Source organism: Tachypleus tridentatus, chromosome 4, assembly GCF_004210375.1.
Source record: "Tachypleus tridentatus isolate NWPU-2018 chromosome 4, ASM421037v1, whole genome shotgun sequence".
In the NCBI taxonomy this organism is placed as follows: Eukaryota; Metazoa; Arthropoda; class Merostomata; order Xiphosura; family Limulidae; genus Tachypleus; species Tachypleus tridentatus.
This window is the reverse complement of record NC_134828.1, coordinates 11,108,663-11,134,095: the sequence shown is the minus strand read 5'-3', so window position 1 is coordinate 11,134,095 and position 25,433 is coordinate 11,108,663. Positions and strand designations below refer to the sequence as shown.

The window sequence follows — 25,433 nt, the reverse complement described above, 5'->3', positions numbered from 1 at the left end:
TAAAGGTTTACAAGGTAAGATTTTCCCTGAGTTAAACCATGTTGATGATCTAACAAAACTCCAGACTTTGTTTAATAATCTTATAAACATCTTTCATCAGACTTTCCAAAACTTTCCCCACAACTAATATGAGACTAACAGCCCTATAATTAGTGGGACAGTTTTTATCACCTCTCTTGAAAAGAGGAGTAACATTAGCCAACTTCTAGTCCTTTGGTACCTACCTACTATTCAAGGATTTACAAAAACATGTTAGCAAACAAATCACATTTCCAATCCTTAACATCCTTCAAAATATTATCTGGCCCAGGTTATTTTCTTAAGAAATGCATACTTAATGAAGTTATCTTGTTTCCATCTGTTAACCCTTAAATATGAGGAGTACTGCCTAAATCTTCATTAGTAAACATGAAGAAAGAGTAGAATTTAATAATCTAGTCATTTTTGTTCAGGCAAATTAATATGTAGAATTATATATAGACTTTTCTCTATGTTAAAATTCTATTATTTTTGAGCTTTCAGCCTTTTTATTGCAGCCATTATATGGCAACAATTACAGTAGGTAAGAAGGCCAAAAGCTTACAAATAAAAAAAATATATAGAAGTAGATAAAAGTCCTTGTATAATTATTTGTATCCAGTCATCTTGTAATAGTTATAAATCGGTATGATATTTTTTAATGTTGGAAGTTTGTGATACTTTTGTTTTGGGTTATCACCACATAAAGAAATGTATAGATACAGCAGGTATATAAACTAGTGACAGAAAGGTTTTTTCTTTTGAACTCATAAATTTTACACTTACTGAAAGTCTACCACAAGTGTCTGTTTCATTGTTTTTTTACAAAATTGATCACATGAGATGTAGTTTTGGTAATGCTTTCATAGTTTTTCAATTTATGTATAAAATAAACAACTGAAATTTCTTATAACTTATAAACTTTATATTAAGAGCTTTTTTTGTACACTGCAATTGAAACCATGCCGATCCAGTATACAAAGGTTTTTACATAGTCATAAGAAGATTTTCTGTTTGCTACATAATTACATGCATTATGCTGGGAATTAATTACTTGTAGTTTACTGTCATAAAGGAAAGTTTAAAAAAATAAAATACAATGAAGGGACAAAAATATAGATACAATCTTATAATATGCAAGTGACCAAAACCTTTTCATTTAACCTGAATAGGCTTTTGTGAATTTAAAAGTAGCATGTTTTACAAAATTTTACTAGTATGGAAATATTAGAAAATGTAAACCAACAGTTATGTTTTAAAACCACAATAACAAGAAATTGTGAGTGAATTTCAAACAGAGTTGGATTGAATCAGATTTGACTGAAAAAAAAAAAAAAGAAGATTGGCAGAGTTGGTTTTATTTTATTTTAAAGAAGCTTCTTTATTAATAATAATTTGGTGATAATGGATCTTAATGATGTCTTCGGCCAGCTTCTCTGCGTACATTATAACCTCTTCAAGAGAACAAAATTATTTTTCACTGGTAAAGAAACAGTTTTTTCATACAGACCAACTGAACTACTTTACATACCTGAATATAACATGCACTTAATTTTTAAATATTAAATTGAAGAAAATTTGTTTCTATACACCTCAGTTGTACAAAATCTGTTTAATAGTTTCTAAATGCAGTAAGCAACTTTTGATGTATCAAACACTTTTAGAAATGTTTCAGTGACATTTCTTTATGTGTCAATTTTATAAAATTCATTGAAAGTTTATAATTTGGTAATATGCTAAGCTAATCATTCACCTACGAGTAAATCTTTGTCATTGCTAGAATTGTAACTATCATCAGATTTTTCCTTGAACCTTTATACTCTTATGATACCTACAGCATTTCATCATCTGTCTCATCTATTGCATTGGATATACAACATTTTTTTGAAACCTTTAATGATTTTTGATGGTAGCTTCTAGTAAAATATCAAACAAAATTTGAACATGCCTATGAAGTCAATGTTTTGGAAGTATTTGAATGAAAAAGTGTGTATTATATTCAGGGAATTACTGTATTAACTTTGCTTGGAACTGTACTTATTTCTTAGCTTTGTCTTGTTTTTTTTAGAAGGCCACACTTCACACACATCAGGAGCCTAGTCTGGTAGGAGACTTGTCTAGTATACTGGTCACATACAGAAGCAGATAAATGTGCATTTACCCTGACTCTGTGGCAGCCTGAGGGTGGGATTAGTCATACAAATGAGGATACATCCTGTTTGTGTAGAATATATAACACAGACAACCTGAACTAAAGTGTTTAAAAACATGGTCTCACTAAAGTTATCAAAAAAAATGTTTGTAATAGTTCTATCTGTATTTTATACTAGTGAGAAGTTTTATGAAGGTATTTGAAACATTGACTAGAGGATTGTACACAAAGAAAAGGACATAAAATAATTTAAGATGGAAGAAAGTCAGTTAGATTATTGAGGTTACATCTTTATGATTCAAGCATCAAGATGATTGTTTGTTTATTTGTTTTTGAATTTTGTGCAAAGCTACATGAAGGCTATCTGCACTAGCTGGTCCTAACTTAGCAGTGTAAGGCTAAAGGGAAGGCAACTAGTCATCACCACCAACTCATGGGCTGCTCTTTTAACAATGAATAGTGGGATTAAATGTCACATTATAACACCCCATGGCTGAAAGGAAGAACATGCTTATGCATTGCAGAATATATACAAATAATACTTGTACGTATAAGAGGTGCCTTTTGTAACCTGTGTGCCTTCTTTTGAATTCAACCTTACATTTTATGCACTTGAACTTAAAAACAACAACAATTTATTCAATAGATATTTTAACTGCCTTTGAAGAAACAGAGGTAACTAAAGTTTTCAAATGACGTGTGTTAAAAATACATTTTTATATTTTATATACTTTGATCAAAGTATAAAAGTTATTTGAAGATATTCATGTCAATCACAAAATGAGGTACTAGCAGGAAGATACAGTTGTATTTCTTAAAAAAAGTTTTGTTAGAACCTAAGAAAAAGCAAGGTGATAAAAGACCTCTGAGAAATAGGTCATCCCCTCACATAGGTGATGCACTATTAACTATTGTGTTTTTATAATTCAAAGAGAGCATTATAAAATAGTTTTGTATGAAATTGTGGTCGATATTAGATACATTCCACAAATTTCTCTATAAGTGTATATTACTCTTCATAAAATACCCCCCCCCCCCTAAGTGAGATAAAAGTAATCTGATGAAAAAACTCCAAATATTTTTGATGTTATTGGTAAACTTTTATACCACTATTGGGGTCTCACATTTGAAAGACATTGAACATGGTATTTGAATCCAACAAATTTTGCCCTGTTGGGGGTTTTGGTAATAATCATGACTTGTGGCATTTTTATATTGCAACAAATCGTGCCACATGAAGTCTTGTTAATACTCATGTGATGGGGATTTTAAATGCTAAAAGTGATAAGGAGTTGCATTAATTTTCTTAGTATATTTGGTTTAGATTATAAAATCAGCATTATAAGAAAAGTATTTATGGTTACTTTATAATATTGAGATAAAGAGTAATGGTAACTGTGTATTTCATAAATATTTCTCTGAATTTGTAGGTTTTTTTAAAATTCAAATTCAGATTCTGATTACTTTTTGAACATACACTTTCTGATTTTTTGTTTGGAAGAAATGAATTATTGTAACTTTTAAATTTTATTAGTTTTATTATTTGTTTTGAGTAATTGTAGTGACTTATTTTAATCTCTAAATGTATATCATGTAATAACTGGCAGTAATGTTACAGTCATTAAAAAAACAGAGACTCTAGCAGGCAAACTCAGTCATTTTCAGTATTCATTTTTATACTGATTCAGTCTTGATTTTGTATTTTCAGTGTCTGAGGCTGGAATCTGTGAAGTTGAAACAGAAAACAAAAGTCCAGAAGATGTAAGTTATGAAATGCATATGATTCCTGTCATGTAAAATCTTATTGTAGGGTAGCTAGATACAGAACAACAGAAAGTTATTTTAAAATATTAACAACTGAAATCTTTTGACACTGTAGCATCTGTTGTGCTACGCTAATGTATTTCACATTTGTAGCTCATATGACTAAGCATTTGCCCAAAATCATGTTTTGTATTAATAGAAAAACTATAAAACATTTAGGGGAAGGGAACACATATACACGTGCACATATTAAAATACTTAAGGGTTGGAGACTGAAAATTGGGTCTCTCATGTAGCCCTAGCCGTACAAGTATAGTTCTATTGTTTTTTTTTCCAGTGGTGCAGAAGTAAGTACCTATCAGGAGTGAATTTTCAATATAGGAAAAATTTATAATTTTGGGGATGGTACGTTACCTCCTATAACATAAATAGCTAGAATTCCACATTGAATAGGTGGAGGGACCAACTTGAGGAAAAGAGACAAGCATCTAAAGGATAGTCCCTAAAAGAAGGTCTTCAAAGTAGATCATATGTATGTGGCCACACGCCACTTCATATTTTTGCCCATTGTGAAAAGATAGAGGAGCACATCCAAATGGGAGAGAACTGTGGCAGAATAGTGACTTGAACCACTCATTATTTATTAAACTCAACCAAAGAGAATATAGTGGTGTGTAAGATTAAAGGATGTGCCCCTAGGTGTACAGTGGCTAGGGTGTGATGGACTGTAAACAGCAACTCAACTACATCCAAAACTCATTCTGCTAGGAACCAACATCACAGGGGGGTAAGATGGGGATCATATCATCAGTAAGTCATCTGCAATACAAAACCCACCCATTGGGTACTAACACTTGAGTGGAGGTAGGAAAGAGGATTATACTTTCATGAGGGGATCCTGTATCCCCTAACTTTTGAACAAACATGTAATAATAATGTGAGAAATTGAATGATTGGTTTGGGAACTCTGAAGTACCAAATGTATAACAAAAGGAACCATCCCAAACACAGTGACATCGTTGGAATAATAAGTATTGAGGGATAATAGAAGGGAAAGAACTGTAGTAATCTACATTTATCTTCAATGTGACCCACGATATGGATTGAGTACTGAGAGTGAGGAAATAGGGACATCTGTAACACATATTAGCTTAATTCTCTTAAATTAAAATTATTATAGTTAGGATTAGAGTAAATGAATCTGTAAGATCTTTGACATGGTCAAATGTATATATTTAAAGGGTTTGACAAACTGACTTCATAACTGTAATTAGATCTGAAATTGGTCAAGGGATAATAGAACTATGATAAAAAAAGTTTGCACTTGAGAAACAAACAAACTTGAAGTTATTCTATGCAGCATGGTGGCTACTTAAATCTTTCAACCATAGGCTCATAGAACCCTCTCTTTAAGAACAAAAACTTTTAAATGCTGTCACTTTATTTGACCTTTAGTTTGAATACTTCATTCAGGTTAGAAAGTAGTTTAGTTGAAACTGTGTAGAGTGATAGCAAAATTTGAAAGTTATGGTTGAAGTGAATGATAAATTTAAGCATTGAACTTCAACAATTTATTTGTCTCTTACAATGTTTGCATAAAATTGTATATTGATCATGTACTAGCCATAAGGTTGGTTCCAATTTTAATTATTTTTCAATCATTTAAATAAAAAAAATGGAAAATATTGTAATTTTTATATCTGCCTGGCACATGTATTGATAACTTCAAACATTTCAATTTTAATGAAGTTTCAAAGTATTACACAAATGTAAAGGTTAAACTGTCAAAAATGCTACATAATGACATCATTGGCTTTAACCTTCCTAATTGGAATTGGGCTCGTGTGTTATAATCGTTGGCAGTTATTATGCCATAATCAGAAAAGTATTAACATATTTGTTTGTTTTTATTTGACATTAGTGCAGCCTGCAAAGCTGGATTCAAAAGTGTTGACAAAGTAGAACTTGTATTTTTTTTTTTTCAAATGTGTGAGCCTTGATGTAGGCTTCTTGTCAGATATGAAAACTACAAGAAACTTTCTAACTGAAAACAATAGTGATCTGTATAAAAGTTCTAACAATTGTTATATTTCAAATTTTGTAAAAGAAGTTTTATATATCAGTTTATTAAATTGTTACAAAAAGTTTGAATATTGGACAAAGTGTTGTCAGTATTTACATGAATTACTGGGAAAAAGCTGTAGGTTAAAATGTCTTAAGAACTGGTGAGCACTTTTTAGTATTAAGTGTAAATATTTTAGTAAAAATAATAATTTAACTCTTTCAAACAATTTTTGAAAAAAGTATCTTACAAGTTAGATTTCTTCATTTTCTAACATTCAGTTAGTGTAATTCAAATGGGGGGGGGAGTTCTTCATAGCTTTAAGAAGAGTTGCTGATAAACAAACTACTTACTGAGTAAGTGAGCAGTCTGTGTACACTGTATTATTTGGTTTGCTACTACTATCAAATTGGAAGACACAAATATGCATTTTCTCAAAACCTTAACTAACCCATCAGTTGGGATGAGGCCTTGTGATGATAGTCAACTTATGTAGACCTTATTTTATTCATTTTGGTCCTCAGAGAAGTTTATAATTCTTATATGATATTTTACCTCCTCTCACATATTGCTTTACGTGACTTATACTGGCCTTTGTATGTACATATTTTCACTCACCACTAGCCTCGGTACTTCCACCTACTGTCGTGTGTATTCATGTCATGCTATCCTGCAAATGGTCATGCAACAACTGTCTTCCAATAGGAGTGTGACACAACTATTGTCACTAGCACTTTTTATCTTTTGAACAACCTATAATTACTTCTTGATTGGCAGTCTAACTGGCAAGATATATTTTTGCTTGTGTTTTAAGACTAAATTGTTAGTTAACTGATCAACTTTACTGTTTAATATTTTATTCTACTGTACATTTTTAATTTTATGGTTTTGTGCATTGTGACTGAAGACTTTTTTTTTTTCTTTTCTTTGCAAAATACTTCGCTGCATATTTGGACCTCACCCAGTGATGAGTGCTACTTGACCAGGTATACTTAATTCTTAAATACATACTTTAAGACCTGTGTAAGATATGCCAATCATTGAGATGGGGCATTATGTAAGACCTCTTGTAGGCATTTGACTTCATAAAGATGTTCACCATGGATTGTATACTCATTGACTGATGTGAGCAAAGCAGATGGGGATTGCCGTTTTCTTGATGATACATGTACTGCATGTTACAGGATTGACCTGCTTTTCAAAATAAAATGTTACAATTACCAATTGCATCATCTTTGGTTAAACATTTGTTAAGACTTTTTAATGTGCTTTTTTTACCTTCTCTTAGAGATATTGGGAGTCTTTGTCACTTGTTACTAGGGTGGTGGACCATGGAGTCTTTGTCTTGAGTGTGCTCACTTGCTTACTTGAGAGTAGGATGGTGGTTTTTTGCTTGTATAGATGGTTTTGATGCTTATCCTTCTGCAGACCTGATGTACAATTCCAAATACTGTCAGGTGTTGGAGATGACACATTCTTCTAGCATGCATTTTTCTCCTCCAGCTGAGGCACCATCCTTCCTATCATTTCTCAGATGTCAGTTTCTGGCAGATACGGTGATTGTTGAAACTGGAACAGCAACATATATCCTCATATATGTGTGGTCATGTACCCTTATTCTACCTTGAACAGGATGGTACATTCCAAATGCTGTCTGATTGTGGAGTGAACATGCACTTCCACTTTGCCGTTCACCTTCTTACTGTTCTCTGGATTTGAGTTCTCAGAGGATGTGGATATGGTTGTGTAACATGTGCACATGTGATGATGTGGATCCTTAGTATGGAGGTTCTTATTCCTAACCATTTCCTGTATCTGAGTTAAAAGGTAGAGGACCCTCTTTCTACCATGGGCAGGGTATCCCAGTCACAGTTTGTCTTTTTTGGTTGAGGGCAGTCTCCTGTTTATGGTCTGATATGTCCTAGCCATTCTACACCTGAGGTCTTTTAATTTCACATATGGACTGGATAATACATTCCCAGAGCTGCCTGATGATGGACTGGAGATACATCCTCAGTTTTTTGTCCACCTTCCTACTGTCCCCGTGATATTGGTTCGTGGCAAATATGGTACTGGTTGTATTGGATGTGCACACATGATTATGCAGAGGGGTCACTGCTTTGATTCTGCCCTAATTGCAATATGTTTTCATCTGGGCAAATAATATACTTGTCTTAGAAAAATGTGCAGTGTCTCACAGGGATGTTGTCTTCCATTTATTTGCAAATCCCATAATCTTCCTCTTGGAACTTTCTAAAAGAGGTTGATCCTTTCACCAGCCCCTCCACAAATTCATTGTTGGATTTGAGCTAGCTCTTACAAGAGGGAAGATGCTGTATTGGAAGTTAACATTTTCCTACAGTGAAAATGTATTTATTGTAGGTACTTACTTCCTCACATTTTCCATTCAACCTCCCCACTTCTGGTAGGTTTTGTATATACTGCCCAATCTTGAAGTGATTATAGGCTGCTGAGAAGAGAGGGAGCTAGTGACAGTAGTTGTGTTGCAGTCTTATTGTTGGAGGGTTGCTGCATAATATCATGTAGATATTTCACACACAAATTAGAAGGCAGTATAAGTCGAGAATGGAGGTATCTATCAGGAATAACGTATTTAGTGTAGGAGAATGTCAACATTCATGCTCAAGCAGTATTTCTCATTGGTATTATATTTTTACTTTGATAGTATTAGTGATTGATAATTGAAAAATATTAGGCCTTTTTGAGCTGTTTTGTAATTTTATTCTAAGTATTAAAAGTAACATAAAGGTTAGATTAATATTTCTGCAGCTCAAAACTGCTGAAGAACTAACAAGTCCAGTAGGGATTGTGAACAGTATTCCACCTAGTGGTTCAAAGAAGAAGTATCAGTGTCCTCATGCTGACTGCAATCATGCTTTTCCTGTGGAGAGTAAACTTAGAGTGCATTTGCTGAATCATGACAGGGGAAGACCATACAAAGTAAGTATCTATAATGATTGAGTTTATTGGATTGTGAATGTGGATATGGTATTTAGAGTAGATTTTTTAAATCATTATAATAAATGAAGATCATACAAAATGTCCATCTTCACTGGAGTGTTCTGATGGTCTGATATTAGTTTTTAACTTCATAGTTCCTGCCTGATTTTTCTGGAGACATATTGTTCGAAAAAAAAACCCATGAACAAACAGAAGGGGCTTGTACAGTGTGAAATGGGTTCACGTTTATAAAACCATGGTTTCAGGCCAGTTTGTAAACACTGTTCACATGCATATCAAAATATTAACCTTTGATAAGATATACAAATATGGAAGAATAAATTATATTTGGGACTTTATTTTATGAAATTAATGAAAATTTTTGCTCTTCATAATTGAAAAAAGTATTTTAACAAGTAAATAATTATAGTTTTACTTTATTTTTTTTTTACATAGTTTAAAACATTTAATTCTTTGAAATAGAAAAAAACGACATTTTAGATCACCATCTATTTAAGAAAATTTATTTAAAATGTCATTTTTGGATGCAAAATTGCAAACCTGGATTATTTATGTAACATGTGTGACACATAAATTAGTCTGACTGACTTGTTCTAAGCTGTTGTCAATTGATGCAACTAGATTTATGTTTTGCACACCACATTATTCAGAGTGTTTAATTTTTTATTTTACACTTTTTGTTTATCATTTTTATATAATTCTTGTGGAGGTGAGCATTTCTTTGTTTCATACTAATTAACCCTTTTTGCAATGGGCTTTGTATAATATACACAAGTTTGTTTGCACATGTCAAATATTTGCACTATAACTTTTGATACAGCATGTGTATCTTCACAGAATGTGATAGACAATTAGTTAAGATTACAAGTATTTTATATAAAAAACAACAACAACAGATTTTATAATGAAATATTTTTACTAAAGATTTGTTTGGGAAAATAAGAGTCTGCTTCATTACTAGTCTGAATGCAAAGTGGTTTCATGTTATGATTAAAAAACTGTTTTTTGTCCACAATATCCTAAATAATATTTAGGTACCATATTTTTTGGTATATAAGATGCACTTGTTTTCAAAGCTATCTACAGGTAAAAAAATATATTTTTCACAGTTATAATCTATTTATTTTGATCAATATCAGCATAACCTTTTATTATTCTTTAGAATACTTCAAAAGTTGTGTCCATAATAAAATATGATTGTTTCATACATTTACTTCAAAACATTGTTAATTCATTATGAAAACTTTCAAAATCTTTTGTATCACTGTATTCACTGAAAACAAGTTCTGAAAGTTCACTATCACTCGTCCTTAAACAGTATCATCTTTGGTGCCATTAAGGCAATTGCACACATAACATTTTTAAATACCTTTGTTACAGTTTCTACACTTTGGGAGGGGGGGGGGGGAGAAAAAGAGAATGGAAATGTAAAGGTTGATTGCACTAGTTTCTAGTCCTTACTGTACAAGGTATGCTATGCCTAGGGAGGTATACATTTTTTACCTTTGGTGTATATAGCTCAGGCGGGTTTGCGACCCCCTTTTCTTGGAAAAAAAGTGAGTTTTATACACCACAAAATACAGTAATCTCTAAAACCTTCTAAATACATTTCAAACATTTGTTTTCAGCAAGACTTTGTATTTTATGTTATTTTCTATACTCTGACTATGTAGGGCCTGTCATTTGACCAACCTTGTAACCATCATAATAAAATTAGGAAATAAATAAAAATTGTTTTTTTTCATGCTAGAATGGCTACATATTATAACATGAAAATACAGATGTTTTGTCTAAGTAACTTAAGTCTCATAACATTATATATTTATATGTATATTTATTATTTTAATTATATTGATCTACCAGTCAAGCCTAGCTAATATCACATAAGTTGCACTGACAAGATGTGGATGCACTTATGTTCCATGTCCAATAATATAAAACTGACCCTTAGCCTTCCCTGTCTTGGCTGTATTTTAGTGAACTAGTGTTTTGTAATACGTAGATTTCAATTATTATGCATTATATATGAATACAAATTATTACCATTTGGAAACAGATTATTAAACTTGTTTTTTTTTGTTTTTTTTAAATATAGAACAAGAAGTAAAGCAAATAATTTTCCCTTCTTGCTAAGCCTTCTAAAATTTTACACATGGAAGATATTAAACAAAATTTTGTTTAGGTTTTATACTCATAGCTGAATAACCAGAAGTCATAAATAACTACACTGATACCATAGAATTCCACTATAATTTATCTAGTTTAGTAATTGTAAGATGTATTTAGATTTTAAATTACCCATGGGACATTTTAAGCTGTTTATTGGTTATTCACATGTTATATACTGTAGTAAGAGTATATAAGGGACAATTTCATAAAATGAAAAGAGTTGAATGAGACCACAGTGTTTGATTCAGTATGTAACCCATGTCTTATTTTATATTCTAGCTTGTCAATATTAGTAATTGTACATTCTAATTTGTACAAAATTATAGACTTAGTATTTTGACATCACGAACATCAAGTTTTAAACAGTGCTAAATTCAGCACACTTTTATATATTAACTCATATATAATATTAAAGTTTGAATTATAATCTAAAAATTGATTCCAAACTTACTGACATAAATTCATAAAATAGTAGTTCAATAACATTTTGAATGCAAGGCAACAATCATGATGACATGGACTTTGAACCCTGACCAGTCGAGAAAGGTTCAAGACAATATCTTTCTTGGCAGCTTGTGTATTTTGGTTTTTTTTACCTCTAATTATAATCTGATGAAAGTAATTTGTGAGGCATCATTTTTTTTCTTGCCTTCTTTTAGATGATAAGTAACTATGACTTAAAGCAGGAAATTTTCTAATGTAAGGTTTAATCTACCATGAGTGTTTTGGTTATGGCCTTCGTTTTTTTTCTTAAGATATTAAATGACTCTTAGAAGTTTATAGCACTAAAAACTATTATTGTTGATTACACTTACAATGCTTTTGAAACTTTTAGTGTACCATAGAAGGCTGTGATTGGTCTTTTGTGACAGCTTATAAGTTGAGGCGTCACCTAGAAACTCATGTTGGGAAGAAAAATTATTTGGTAAGAATGGCTTTTGGTAATTTTTAGATGTTCATGTGCAAAATATATTTGTGTGATTCTAATAAACAAAAACAAGCTCAAACAAAAAAATCCAAGATGCTGCACAAATCAAAAGAATTCCTAGGGTAGAGATTATAGTGTGGTGTATAAAATGCACCCTAGATTTTGGAGGTGACGGTAGAAGTGAGACACAAATTATGGTGGGGATACACTATATGCCAAATTAAACATCTATCTATCAGTCTCGCGTCAAGAAATTCACAAGAAAAAGTATGTTACAGTTCTAATTGATAAAGGTAACTTTAATTTTGGTTTCGTTTGTAAAATGTTTTATGCATTAATTATGATAAAAGAAATCAATAGTACACAAACATTTAAAGTTATTAACGACTCTAAAGATGCAGTAATTAATAATTTCATTAAAGCTTATAAAAAAAACTTTATTCTAAACTAAATTCTTTTGTAGATTTACCATTTCAGAATGTTATTCCTAAAATTCGTAAATCTCCGTTTAAATTTAGATTTATTTCTAGCTAAATAAAAACAATTATTAAACAACTGACCATTTTATTAAACAAATAACTTAATATTTTATTTGGTAAAATTATAAATGAGAGTATTATAATTAAGAAACACATGTTTGGGATAATAAACATAATCAACCCATTTTAAAATTCTAAAAAACTGTAAACAAGTAAAGAATATTCAAATATTTGATTTTATTACACTGTATATCAACATTCCAGTAAAAGATTTAATTTCTGTTATAACTTTATTGATAGGATATGTCTGTTATCCTTTCATAGTATTGGAAGAAAGAAAATTTAGCTCCAAAAACATAAAAGATATATTAAGTTTTTGCATTTATAATAATCATGTTTGTTTCAATAACTAGGTTTTTAAACAACTATTAGGAGTTCCGATGGGAGCTAACTGTTCTGATTGTTTTGCAAAATTATGTGTTTATTTTTATGAGAATAGGTTTATCAAAAATTGCATGAACCTGGAATTTTTTTGTTTCAGCATTACAACTTTGTAATTATTGAGATTTTGTATAATTTGTAATAATTTATTATTAATGTTGAAATATTGATGCAATATTTAATGGATTTAATAAAGAAACTAAATCCTCTCCACAGTTAGGGTCCTACATGTGTGAGCACCTCCAAAATGTAGACTACATTTTGTATCCTACATAACCTGTACCTTAGGGTTCAGTTTGATTTGTGTAATGCCTCTGATATTTGTTTCTGCTTGTTTATGGTTATTGTTATGTCATTAGTCACAGGTTTGGATTTGCTGTTTTTAATGCAGTCTTTTTTTTTTTTTTATTTGACTGTTGAGTATTAATCCTGTATGAAAAAAGTCAAATTAATTAATATCAAAATTCTACAATTTAAAATTTAGTACTTTATAACAGTGATGAAAAAATAAAATAAAAACAAATTCTTTAAAGTGAAACCTAAGACAAATTTTGAATACACTTTTTCAAGAAGGATCAAAATATTAAAAAATATTCTAAAAAAAAGTAATTCAAATAGACAAAAAAAATACCAAAATTGAATTCTTATCATGCCAGAAAATCAAACCGTTTGTGAGGAAGGCACAAAAGGTTTCATTTAAAAATAAAATGTCTAGCAGTAATACCCAAGTCCTTAGCCCAATTTGATTTTCTTTGCTTGCTGTTTGGTTTCTCGTCTTTCCATTTTTAGAGTATTTTTGATAGGTGAGATATCCTTAATGCTTTTGGGAGCTGATTTTCACCAGTATGTATGGAAAACAAGTTCTAATGATGTTTGGCTGTGAAGTTTGAATTATGTTTTCCAGTATATACATTGGAGGATAATTACTATTGACTTTGTGCTGCTAAGTTTGAGTTATGTTGTTCAATATAATACATTAGACAACAAGTTATAGTGACACTGTACTGCTAAGTTTGAATTATGTGGTTTAATATGTACATTAAAAGACAAGTTACAGTGACTCTGTACTGCTAAGTTTGAATTATGTGGTTTAATATGTACATTAAAAGACAAGTTACAGTGACATTGTGCTGTAAATTTGAATTATATTGTTCAATATGTACATCAGAAGACAAGTTACAGTAACTCTGTACTGCTAAGTTTGAGTTGTTCAATATATACATCAGAAGACAAGTTATAGTGACTTTGTGCTGCTAAGTTTGAATTATGTGGTTCAATATGTACATTAGAAGACAAGCTACAGTGAATTTGTGCTGCTAAGTTTGAATCATACTCACTGATACATACATTGGAAGAGTGAATTATTAAGTGTGCATTATTTTATGTTAAAGCAAGAGAGAATTATTTTTAACTTCATATTTTTACTAAATGATTAGCAAATCATCGACTAAGATGTTTTAATAAATAGTTTCTCTTGAGTGACAAAAGATTTTATTGAGAAAAACTGTTTTATAATTATGAAATGTAAAATTGCAAAATTTCAATTTTTGTGTCACAAAGTCTCTAAATGTAAAATCTGTGTAATAATATTTAATATTGCATTATGGTGTCAGAATGTTCAAAGAAGTATGTCTGTTGCAGTGTGATTTTGAAGGCTGCAATCGTCGTTTTACCACTATCTACAACTTGAACTCTCACAAGAGGCTACACAAACGACCAAAATCTCTAGCTTGCCCCTCACCAGGTTGTGGGCAAACTTTTGCAACTCGAAGGAAAATGGAACTACATTTGAAAGTACATGATGATGTTGATACTCCTTACAAGTGAGTTACCTGGAAATTATAACATAGTTTATAATGTAATATCTTACATACACTAAAACAATAGCTTTTCTACTCTAATACTGCCCTCTTTTGGCTCAAATTTTCAGTGCTTTACACTAACCTTCCACCTTCTGCTTCTGCACATCTATATGAAAATGATAATGCAACAGCTGTCCACCAATAGGAGTTCAACACATCCCCTATCGTGACCAGTGCGTTATTCACATTTGCACTTATTAATAACTTCTGGAGTGGAAGTATTACTGTGCAGATATGTTTGTTTTTATTTGTAAATTTGTTGATGTTTTCCTTTATACTGCAGACTTAGTTTTTCTTTAATATTATTTTTCATGTTTTTGAATTGTGCAAGGCTGTTTTGCATTTTTTGTTTCAAGTTTGAAATTGCTATTGTCTCCTACAGTTTCTCTTATAACTACTACAATTTATCCTGCAACATTCCTAACCACTACTACTGGGTTGAATACTCATTTATGAGCTGAGGACGTGATGGCAGTTATTCTACAAGAAATGTCCATGTTTGTGCAACCTTCACCACTACACAAGGAATATTAAATATCTTGGAGTTGCTGGCAGTTTATTGTGTTCTGTTTCAATTCTTGTTAAATGTTTGGGAATGCTTGTTGATGGTTCATGTCTACAATTCCATGGTAGTGTCTTTTATTACCAGGCAAGGTGTACTTGGTCACGTGATCTTTTTTTCTGGATGTTGAATATTTTCTACTGGACCTAGAATCATAACATTAGATTGTTAGCACGTCAGATTGTGGGTGATCTGAATTTGGTTGCAGACTGATTACATTATGTAACACAAATTTTGTTCCTGGATAGTATGTGTTATTTTGTTGTAAAAGTACAGAAAATGGCCATTATTCCCTTCAAACTTTACTTTTGTGACTTGGATAATGAAATTTAGAAATTAACCTATTTTCTATATAAAAACAGGTAAATTTGCACATTTTCATTTACTCAAGATCTGAATAAAACAACATATGAATCAAGATTTACATGTATGTATACTAAAGTTGAACAAAAATGTTTAGAAGTGAGTAGTTTTTTGAGATTTGTGACTGTAAGGTAAATCACTTTCATGTATCAGCCCCCAAATATAGTCTCCCATCATGTTTTCATTATATGCTCCCAAGGTCACAAAAACAAAGTTTGAAGAGAAAAATAGGTTTTCTCCATTTACTTTAGGCATAAGCAATTGGGAAATAACATTTTCTGCCCAGGAACAAGTAAAAGTAAAAACTTTGTTACATAGTGTTATCTCTGTATGACAAGATTCTTCAGACAGAATGGTTGTTAGATCTGCAGTTGTAGTGGGAGTTGTGTGCTCACTGTGGTGTGCTGAGTGTGCATGCTTTTGCTGCTTATCACAGTGCACAACTTCCCAATTTTAGCCTCATGTTCCTCAACCTTTGTTAGAAGCTGTAGATAATCAGTCAAAACTGGAAAGGATGTTTTTGTATGTATGTCATCCTTTTGATTTCTTCTCAGGATCCTTTCATTGGTTCAGACCACTCTGTGTTGTGTTCTCGTAGTGTTTCTATCTTGGCCTGCTCAGATGTAGCTTCCACTTCTGCTTAGGCTTATGGTGTTACCTCCTCTTCCTTTGCCATTGTCTTCCATGCTTCTTTGTCAGCTTCAATCAACCCAGCATGGCCAGGTGGGTTAAGGTGTTCGACTCATAATCTGAAGGTCCCAGGTTTGAATCACCATCACACCAAACATACTTGCCCTTTCAGCCATGGGGGCATTATAATGTGACAGTGAATTCACTATTTGCTGGTAAAAGAGTAGCCCAAGAGGTGGTGGTGGATGGTGATGACTAGCTGCCTTCCCTCTGGTCTTACACTGCTAAGTTAGGGATGGCTAGTGCAGATAGCCTCGTGTAGCTTTGTGCAAAATTCAAAAACCAAACCAACTTCAATCACATGTGCAGCTTTAGTCCAGTTCCTCATCAGACAATCTAGATTTTCCAGGCATGTTGTCTGTATGTCCTTTGGTAATTTATCAGTGTCAGTGGCATATTTTCCACTGCTGGTCACTGTTCTTTACAACTTTACCTATCACAATTAACTGTATTTTATCACTTGGCTTTTTGAAAAGGGACTGCCAATTTTTTTATTGCCAGCTGTCGAGCTCTATTATCTTGAACATTCAGATTTACTGAGTTATTGTCTTTGATCTTTCATTAATTTTCCTCTTTCTGTTCTCTCTGCCCAGTGTCTTTCCCAGGTTTGAATCTCAGTGTTGTTCTTCATACTCTTACTCTTCCTTCATTTTAACTTTATTTTTGTGTTATCAGGTATCGCCTATCGTGAAATTCCCTATTCCTCAGGTTACTGGCTTGTGGCCAGTGGCATTTTGAGATCTCTGTGATTGGTGCTTGTCATGTGCTATTCCACAGTTCCTATGTTTTCCTTTTCTCTGACTGTTCATTTTTGCTCAAAACTTCTGCTGCTAGGGAAGGTAATTCCACTTTTTCTCACATTTCATTATCCTACAGTTAACACATTTATGACCATTCAGATGCTGACCACCTCCTATGTCCAGTCCGTGCTCTTTGATGGTATCTCACTTACATTGCTCCCTTCTGTGTCCTCAAGACCTCTCTTCCATTACCCTTACAAGTTCCATTTGACAGTTAATTAGGCCGGTGTATTCTTCCCTTTCACCTGAGGAGTGTTACCTTTAGTTTATAAATGGAGCAGTTATATGAACTACACCTCATGTATATGTTTCACATTATTTAGCTCACATGGATATTTCTTGCTTAGTGTGTTTTTAATTACCTCCAACTGTTATCTTACACACCACGGTGTCATTATAACTGGTGAGTACTATGTTTTTGTTATTTATCTATTTATATGGTTTTCTTTTTGGTAGGGTATTGAGGATCCTAGTCTGTGGTAAGTGGTGCCTGCAAATATGGAGAGGGCACTGGTTACAGTAGAGGTTGTGTCATGCTCCTGTTGGTGGAGAGCTGTTGCACAATCATTTACATAAGGATATACAGAATTGGGAGGTGGAAGGCTAGTGGCTAGTGTTAAGAAAAACTATTTTGTGCAAGAAATAAGTGTGTATCAGAAATACATTTTTTGTTTAAAACAGATTATCTTTCATGATTGCTGTTGAGTTGTTTGATATGATTTATTTAGTACATTATCCAAAGAATATTCTTAAAGTAAATTAAAGGTATATAAAGCTTGCAGTGGTTTTCCATGTTTTTGAAAATGGGCATGTTTATCAGTATTTCTTACACAGTAGTATTTGTACAATGTTGTATGTGAAAGAGCCAATTATTGAAAAAAAACTCAGACTGAAACATGAACACAGGATCTTTTGCTAACAGGACCATTGCTCCAAGAGTACAAGCTCACTTGTAGAGTTTCCTTTAACAGTGAGTATGGAACATCATAGTAATTTGTATTATGGTGATGAGATATAAATTTGTTTATTTTCCAATTCAAATCATGAGAGTTTAACTGTACATTTATATATAAATTAAATACAATAATACTGCTTCTTTGACTCATTTCTTCCAACCACAGGTGTCCAGTATCTAGCTGTGGTAAAGGGTATTATTCTGCTAATTCTATGGCATCACATCTACGTGTTCATCAGCACAAAGAGGAGGACTTGAAGTGCCCTTATGAAAACTGTTTAAAGGTTTTTGGTCGGGTGTGCAGGTTGAAACAACACTTAAGGCAGCACACGGGAGAACGTCCTTACGTTTGCAATTTTGAAGTAAGCGTATGATCAAATTGTGGCTTTTGTAAATGGTGTCTAAACTTTTAAAAAGGAAGGTGTAAGAATAATATGCATTTTATATAATATTGTAAATGTAGTGTACATCACAATTTTTTTTATAGAATAACATTCAAAATGTAATCAAACAACTTATTGTCAATATGTGTCATTGCAACTGTTATTTAAGACAGTTCATGATTCATATTTCAATAATAAGTTTTAAGTTCTTAATTTCAAAGAGAAATATTTAAATAAATAAATGTTTAATCATCACTTCTTTGTGCCACATAACACACTGTGATCTTAATTGTGTTTTACATTTTTTTATCAACCCGATTTTCTGAGTGCGATTCCTGTTATATACTTGTACTACAGATATTTCTAAGCCATAGTGTAAACTTGTGTCTTCTAAGCTTTTTGCTTGTCTAAGATATATAAACAAAAAAGTCAAATCTACATGTCATGCACTACCTGTCTTATTCTTTCTTTAAAAAAAAGTCAGTAATTCTCTCTGACGTTTGGCATTGAATTATTTACAACGAGTAGAAAAAGGAGATTGTTCTCTATTTGATTCATTAGGAGACTAGTTTGTTTAGATACCAGATTAAGAAATATTCAGCCTCATTCTCATTGTTTGTCTTTGTGGTATTTTATTAGTCCAAATAGCAGATTTTTTTAACATACTTAGAAAGTTAATTATAGTACTTTTAGGATTGCTGTTTTAGTCTTGGTGTTTTATGTTATAAAATGCATATTTGAAATAATATTTTGGATCACCAACATTTTTATAAAAATGTAGGAATATAGTGTTCATTTGTGAACATCTGAAGGCTGAGTCTGGTTAAAATTTTACTTACTGTTATAAAAGTAAGTAAAGTGTAAAAATGAGAAAACTTGTACTATAATGGCTTGCTTATATGATACCAGAAAACGTTTTTATTACACAATGTGCAATCCCCAACTTTGTGAAATTTTTATCCTGCGTGCATTTAGATTTGCAATGGGGGTCATGATTTTCCTATTTTGCTTTTGTATCCCCTCATGGAGAACGTTTTTTTTTCTATTATTAGGGTGCAGATATGACATAATTAATAGCCCTATGCAGATTTAATGCACTGGTGCCATCTATATAAATATGATATTACTGTCTGTTGTATGTTCATGTAAATAGTTTGCAGGGTGTGGATGGAGCTTTACCAAAATTGGTATGAAGGTTCATTATGGAAAAATACATGGACTTACCTAACTCCCATCCAGGGTATGGGTACCCAAGCTAGTTAGGATAAACATGAAATCTTAATTGAAAAAAGTAAATAAAATATTTTTCATGATAATCGTTATCCTAATATGCTCACTTTATGTGACATGATTGTAATACAATTGTGGAGTGGTTGTATCTTGAATGTTTGCCTATGGCAAGTAGCTTTCAATATACTCTGAGAGTGCCTAAGTACAGTGTAAAACAATAAAACTAAATGAATCCACATTTCAAAATGTCTGTTAGGATACATAATATGTTAGTTTTCTGCCTTAGTATGTAATTTAGATTTATTTTATGTTTGTATTTTTCACATTTTTATTTCATCTTCTGTTCTGATTTTACTATAATTAGGGTTAGGGTAGAGAAAATATTAGATAAAGTATAGTTACTGAAAAAACATTTTATATTCATTTAAGAGCTTCTAGATGTTGTGGAAATGAAGTATATAAAATAATAAAAAATTCTTTTTATTTTTAACATGAAAATCAACTGGTACTTAGACAGGTCAGGGTTAGTTTACATAAAAACCTTCAATAAAATTATTTTATTAAAGATTTGGAAATTTTTACAACATTCTTGTAACATTAAAAGAAAAAAAAAACAGACAAAATACAGAGTTACTGAAAAAAATAATATTGATTTAATGGTTTCTAGAGGTTATGCAAATGAAAACTGTTTGGTGAAAAATCACCTTACACTCAAATTTGTCAGAATCTGATCAGACTGACTTGGTAAATTGACAGATAGATTTTTGGTAAAAGCACTTTATTAAAGAAATTACATTTTTTTACATCATTATAATTATGTAATGTGTGTGTATGTATACATGTGTGCTCAGTGCAGTTTCATAGGAACTGGGCTGGTGTGAAACACCAGAGCTGCTCGAATAGCATTATTTAAATAGTCTTACAATGATCAAAGAAATATTGAATAACAAAAAGGATATATGTAGTGAGAGGTGACAGTGATATATTAATGTACATTAGTTTGTGACAACTAAATATTTTTGTTATTGTTTTTAGGGTTGTGGGTGGACTTTTGTCAGTGCTAGTAAACTAACCAGGCACATGAGAAAACACACAGGAGAAAGGAAGTATGCTTGTCCGGAAGAAGGTTGTGGCAAATCTTTCATGCGCCCTGAGCATTTGAAGGGGCACATGGTTGTTCATTCAGGAGATAAACCATTTGCTTGCCATTTTGAAAGTATGTAAAAGTGTTGAATGTACTGTCATATACTGTGATGTTTTGTTGTACTTAATGTTTTTTTTATTTGTTTGATGTACTGTATTTAACCTTCTCACCGTAGACATTCCTTTTTTGTGCATGTCACAAGGTTTTATGGAGTTATGTACAGATTTTAATTAAACTACTTTCTTATCATGGTATATGAATAAATCTGGCATGAAAACATAGCTAACAATACAAATTTTATGTAAGTTTTAAGTTGATAATTTTGTAAGGCAATATTTAAAAAAAAAAGTCCTGAATTTAACATAGTATAAGAATTGTGACATTTGCTCTCTAGATATATCCCTCTTCTATAGTTTGTGTATCATCCTTCCCAAAAGTATGAAATTTAACATAAATTACTCATTATAATGTTGCCATTGCTCAAGCAAAGAATAATTTTTATAGCCTTAAATTTTATTTAGTTACAGAGCCATCAAATAGAAAATCAGACCCATCTTGCAGTACACGCCTCTCATGTCCTGTCTTTCAGAAATTGCTAGTAACTCCCTTTGATGTGTAACACTATATTATTTATAATCAATAGAAAGCCAAGGTTTTAATTTATAAAATAATGTATTGACTAATTGGGTTTTAGTTCAAATTTTATTCTCACAAGAAACACACTGATGAGCTTAATACATTTTGTACAGCTCTTGTCACAGAGTTAGAAAGCTAGAAAAATTGTAATAGTTGATTGTTATTATTCTGCATCTTTTGGTACATTATTTAATTAAATAAAAATTTATTTGATGGAGTTGTATCAACAATAAGAAAAAGTAGGGTTAGGTTTCATTAACAGTCAACAGAAACCCATTCTGTATTTGTTATTGTAAAAGGAACTAAAGGTTAAAAAATGAGAAACATTTTATATTATATAAGGTAAAATAAAGAATAATATTGATATTAAAAAGTTTTTTACTAGGTGTACTTGCAAGCAACTCGTGATTAGCTCATGCTAGAAAACATTATACGCACACACCTAGACAGAAAGCAAAATCAACCATCAAAAGTAAATATATCTCACAAATCAAAAAATCACGAAGCCATATATTGCTGCATACCATATATTCCCGACATCAGCAAACAAATAACCAACATTTGGCAAAAACTAGTAACAAAATATGACATTCCAGTTAATACCAAATTTATTCAAAAACCAGGCACAAAACTGAGGTCTATACTATGTAAAAACTACACTGACAAACACCACACCAACATTATTAATAAAATACAATGTGATAACTGCCATGACTTCTATATTGGAGAAACCAGTAGAAAAATGGAAACCAGATTCAAAGAACATAAAAAGTCACCTTCACACGTTTTCGAACACTGCAAGTCAAATAAACACAATATAACCTTAGAAAACTCTCAAATACAAAATAAACAAACATAAACAAATGCAAAATTAAAGAAGCCTTACTTATACAACAACTTAAACCCAAAATAAACCAATACAAAGGAACACCTTTGTACCTATATTAAAAATAATATAATAAATAATATAAAATTATATATTCAAACATCTAACACTGCCCTCTACATTCCAACACTCAGTTACACAGCCTTCTTTCAAACGTGGTCAGCTTCCAGTGAGTTACCTCTTTCTTTGTGAACCTGACGATGACCGAAGAAGGTCGAAACGTTGTTCGCTCCTCTACGTAAAATATTTTCTCAACCCAAACGAGCCGTTTTTACATATATATTTTTCTCTACAAGTGGGTTTTCTCGACATCACTGAAAGATGTTTGAAGTTTATTTAGATATTTTAGAGATTATATATATATATATATACAAATGAAATTTGAGATTTTTTAAAGTGAAAAAAGCATTTTTAATCACAATGTAAAAATCATTTGGAGTAGTCAATAGTCAGTGCTTTGATTCCACACATCAATGGATGTATTTTTAGTGAAAATACTTCATTAAAAATTATAATTCTTTTTTCTACTTATAACAATTAGTGCTTCCTGAAAGCTTGTTAAATTTCATGAAACTGCACCAAACATATTACAATGTGAAAAGTCCAAAGGTCAATTTTAGGTTGACTGGACCGTGTCTAGTGAGAGAGAAAATCTGTATTGTTTTTTTATGTCTTGCTAATAACTGGTGCACTGTTCTGTTGTCATTAATCTGTTTTTTATGTATATACTAGATTCAGTTGATTATTTTAAAAAAACAACATACTGTAGATGCCCGAGACAGTTTCTGAATATGGTAAACAGTGTGCAGTTAAAGTAGTTTGAAATAATGTTCTTGAAAATCTGTTATTAAAGCAAAACATTTCTCAGTCATGAGTAAAAATATTAAGGAGGTTCAACTGTACTGTGTTGAAGAAAACATTTTACTGAATGTTCAGCATTAATAGATAAAGAGACTGATTCAAATTATGCTTGAGAAGAAAACGCAAGTTTGTGTTTTCTTGATCACAAGAAGGATTGTCTTCCAGTTTGTGGTGATTTTTGCCATTTTAACTCTTTTCAGCATTAGCTCAGTATACTGGGACTGACCTCTTAATTATGTGCTTGTTATAGTTTTCTTGCTATAGAGTTTAAATTAGTAAGCATATGTCAGTGAAATTTAACATATTTTCATCAAACATTGCAGTGCTATCATATGAAGAATATGTTTTTTTACTATTAAGTCTTAAGGTTCGTTAAACAGTGTTTCACTCGTGCCTTTTTGCATGTTGCATATCCAATATGCAAAGTAATTTTCATTTTAAGAGAAGAAAAGTTTCAAATTTTCACATGCAAAACCTTTATAATAAACATTAATAACAGAAGGTGTATTTAATGGCCTAAATATAAGCATTGGGTGTAAAACATTATTGTAACAAAGGCTTAGTTGAAACACTACTCCACTGAAACCCTTGGTAACTTTTATCTTACTTTTGTCTATACCTCAATGTTAATAAACAAATATCTGGATAGTTATTAAATGTTTCTTAAAAAAAGCTTTATATTTTCTCTGTTATTTTCACTTACAAATCCCTGTATGTGTTTAGTAAAAATGATCAATCTCATACTCATCATAAAAAGTGTAGGAAATAAATATAATTTGTTTGGAAGGACAACAGATTATAATGGAGAAACATGTTTAGATTAAGTAGCTGAAATCTCATAACATTATACATTTGTATATATTTACCATTTTTATTATATTGAACATTCAGCTGTGTCTGGCTAACAGTACAGAAGTTAGAATGACATGGTACACATTCACTCATGTTACTATATCCAATACTTTAAAACTGACCTTTAGTCTCTACAAAGTGACTTGTCTTAGCTGTGTTTAGTGGACTAATATTTTGTAACACACACTCACATTTCAATTATTTTACATTATATACGTGTATATAGATAATTACAACTTATTTTGCTCAAAATATAGAACAGTAAATGAAGAAGTAAAGCAAACAGTTGTCTCTTCTAGCTACGACCCGTGTACTCAGTTGTGACTTGATGTAAAGTGCTAAGCCTTTTCAAGTTTTGCATGTGGAGGATATGAAGTGAAATAATTTTTTTTATGTTTTAAATATATGTTTCAATAATAAAAAAGTCATAAACTACTGTATCAACACCATAGAATTGTACTATAATTTATGAAGCCTAGTAATTATGATGTATTTAGGTTTTAAATATATGTTTCAATAATAAAAAAGTCATAAACTGCTGTATCAATACCATAGAATTGTACTATAATTTATGAAGCCTAGTAATTATGATGTATTTAGGTTTTAAATATATGTTTCAATAATAAAAAAGTCATAAACTACTGTATCAATACCATAGAATTGTACTATAATTTATGAAGCCTAGTAATTATGATGTATTTAGGTTTTAAATATATGTTTCAATAATAAAAAAGTCATAAACTACTGTATCAATACCCTAGAATTGTACTATAATTTAGGAAGCCTAGTAATTATGATGTATTTAGGTTTTAAATATATGTTTCAATAATAAAAAAGTCATAAACTACTGTATCAATACCATAGAATTGTACTATAATTTATGAAGCCTAGTAATTATGATGTATTTAGGTTTAAAAAAATATATGAAATTTCGAGCAGACAAAAGGCACAACCTACCTCCTCGAAATCTTGGGTCAAATGAATGAGACAGCCTTCTAACTCATTAAATTGGCTGAGAAAACCACAAAAGGGACATTCTAAGATGTCAGTTCATTATTTATATGTCATTTATTGAAGTAAGGGGTCTTTTTGAAAAATGGGAAGAGGTATTAGAGCTGCTGAACATAAATGATATCTCGCCAAAATAAAAAGATATTAGATTCATATTTTATATTCTAGCTTGTCAATGAGTTCCCAATTTGTACAAAATTATA

General features: G+C 31.3%; 1 protein-coding gene across 5 annotated transcripts in view; it reads left to right on the top strand.

The window, feature by feature from the left end:
- The window catches only part of LOC143248566 (uncharacterized), a 43,785-nt gene that overhangs the window by 4,071 nt on the left and 14,281 nt on the right, over window positions 1–25,433 (top strand). For 4 of the 5 annotated variants that reach the window (XM_076497013.1, XM_076497010.1, XM_076497012.1 and 1 more), the window contains exons 2-7: window positions 3,879–3,931; window positions 8,787–8,957; window positions 11,983–12,072; window positions 14,637–14,818; window positions 18,394–18,589; window positions 20,876–21,056. In XM_076497013.1, coding sequence (XP_076353128.1) covers window positions 3,879–3,931; window positions 8,787–8,957; window positions 11,983–12,072; window positions 14,637–14,818; window positions 18,394–18,589; window positions 20,876–21,056 — 873 coding nt within the window. The remainder of the gene's footprint in view (window positions 1–3,878; window positions 3,932–8,786; window positions 8,958–11,982; window positions 12,073–14,636; window positions 14,819–18,393; window positions 18,590–20,875; window positions 21,057–25,433) is intronic. The other variant, XM_076497014.1, reaches the window with a different exon arrangement.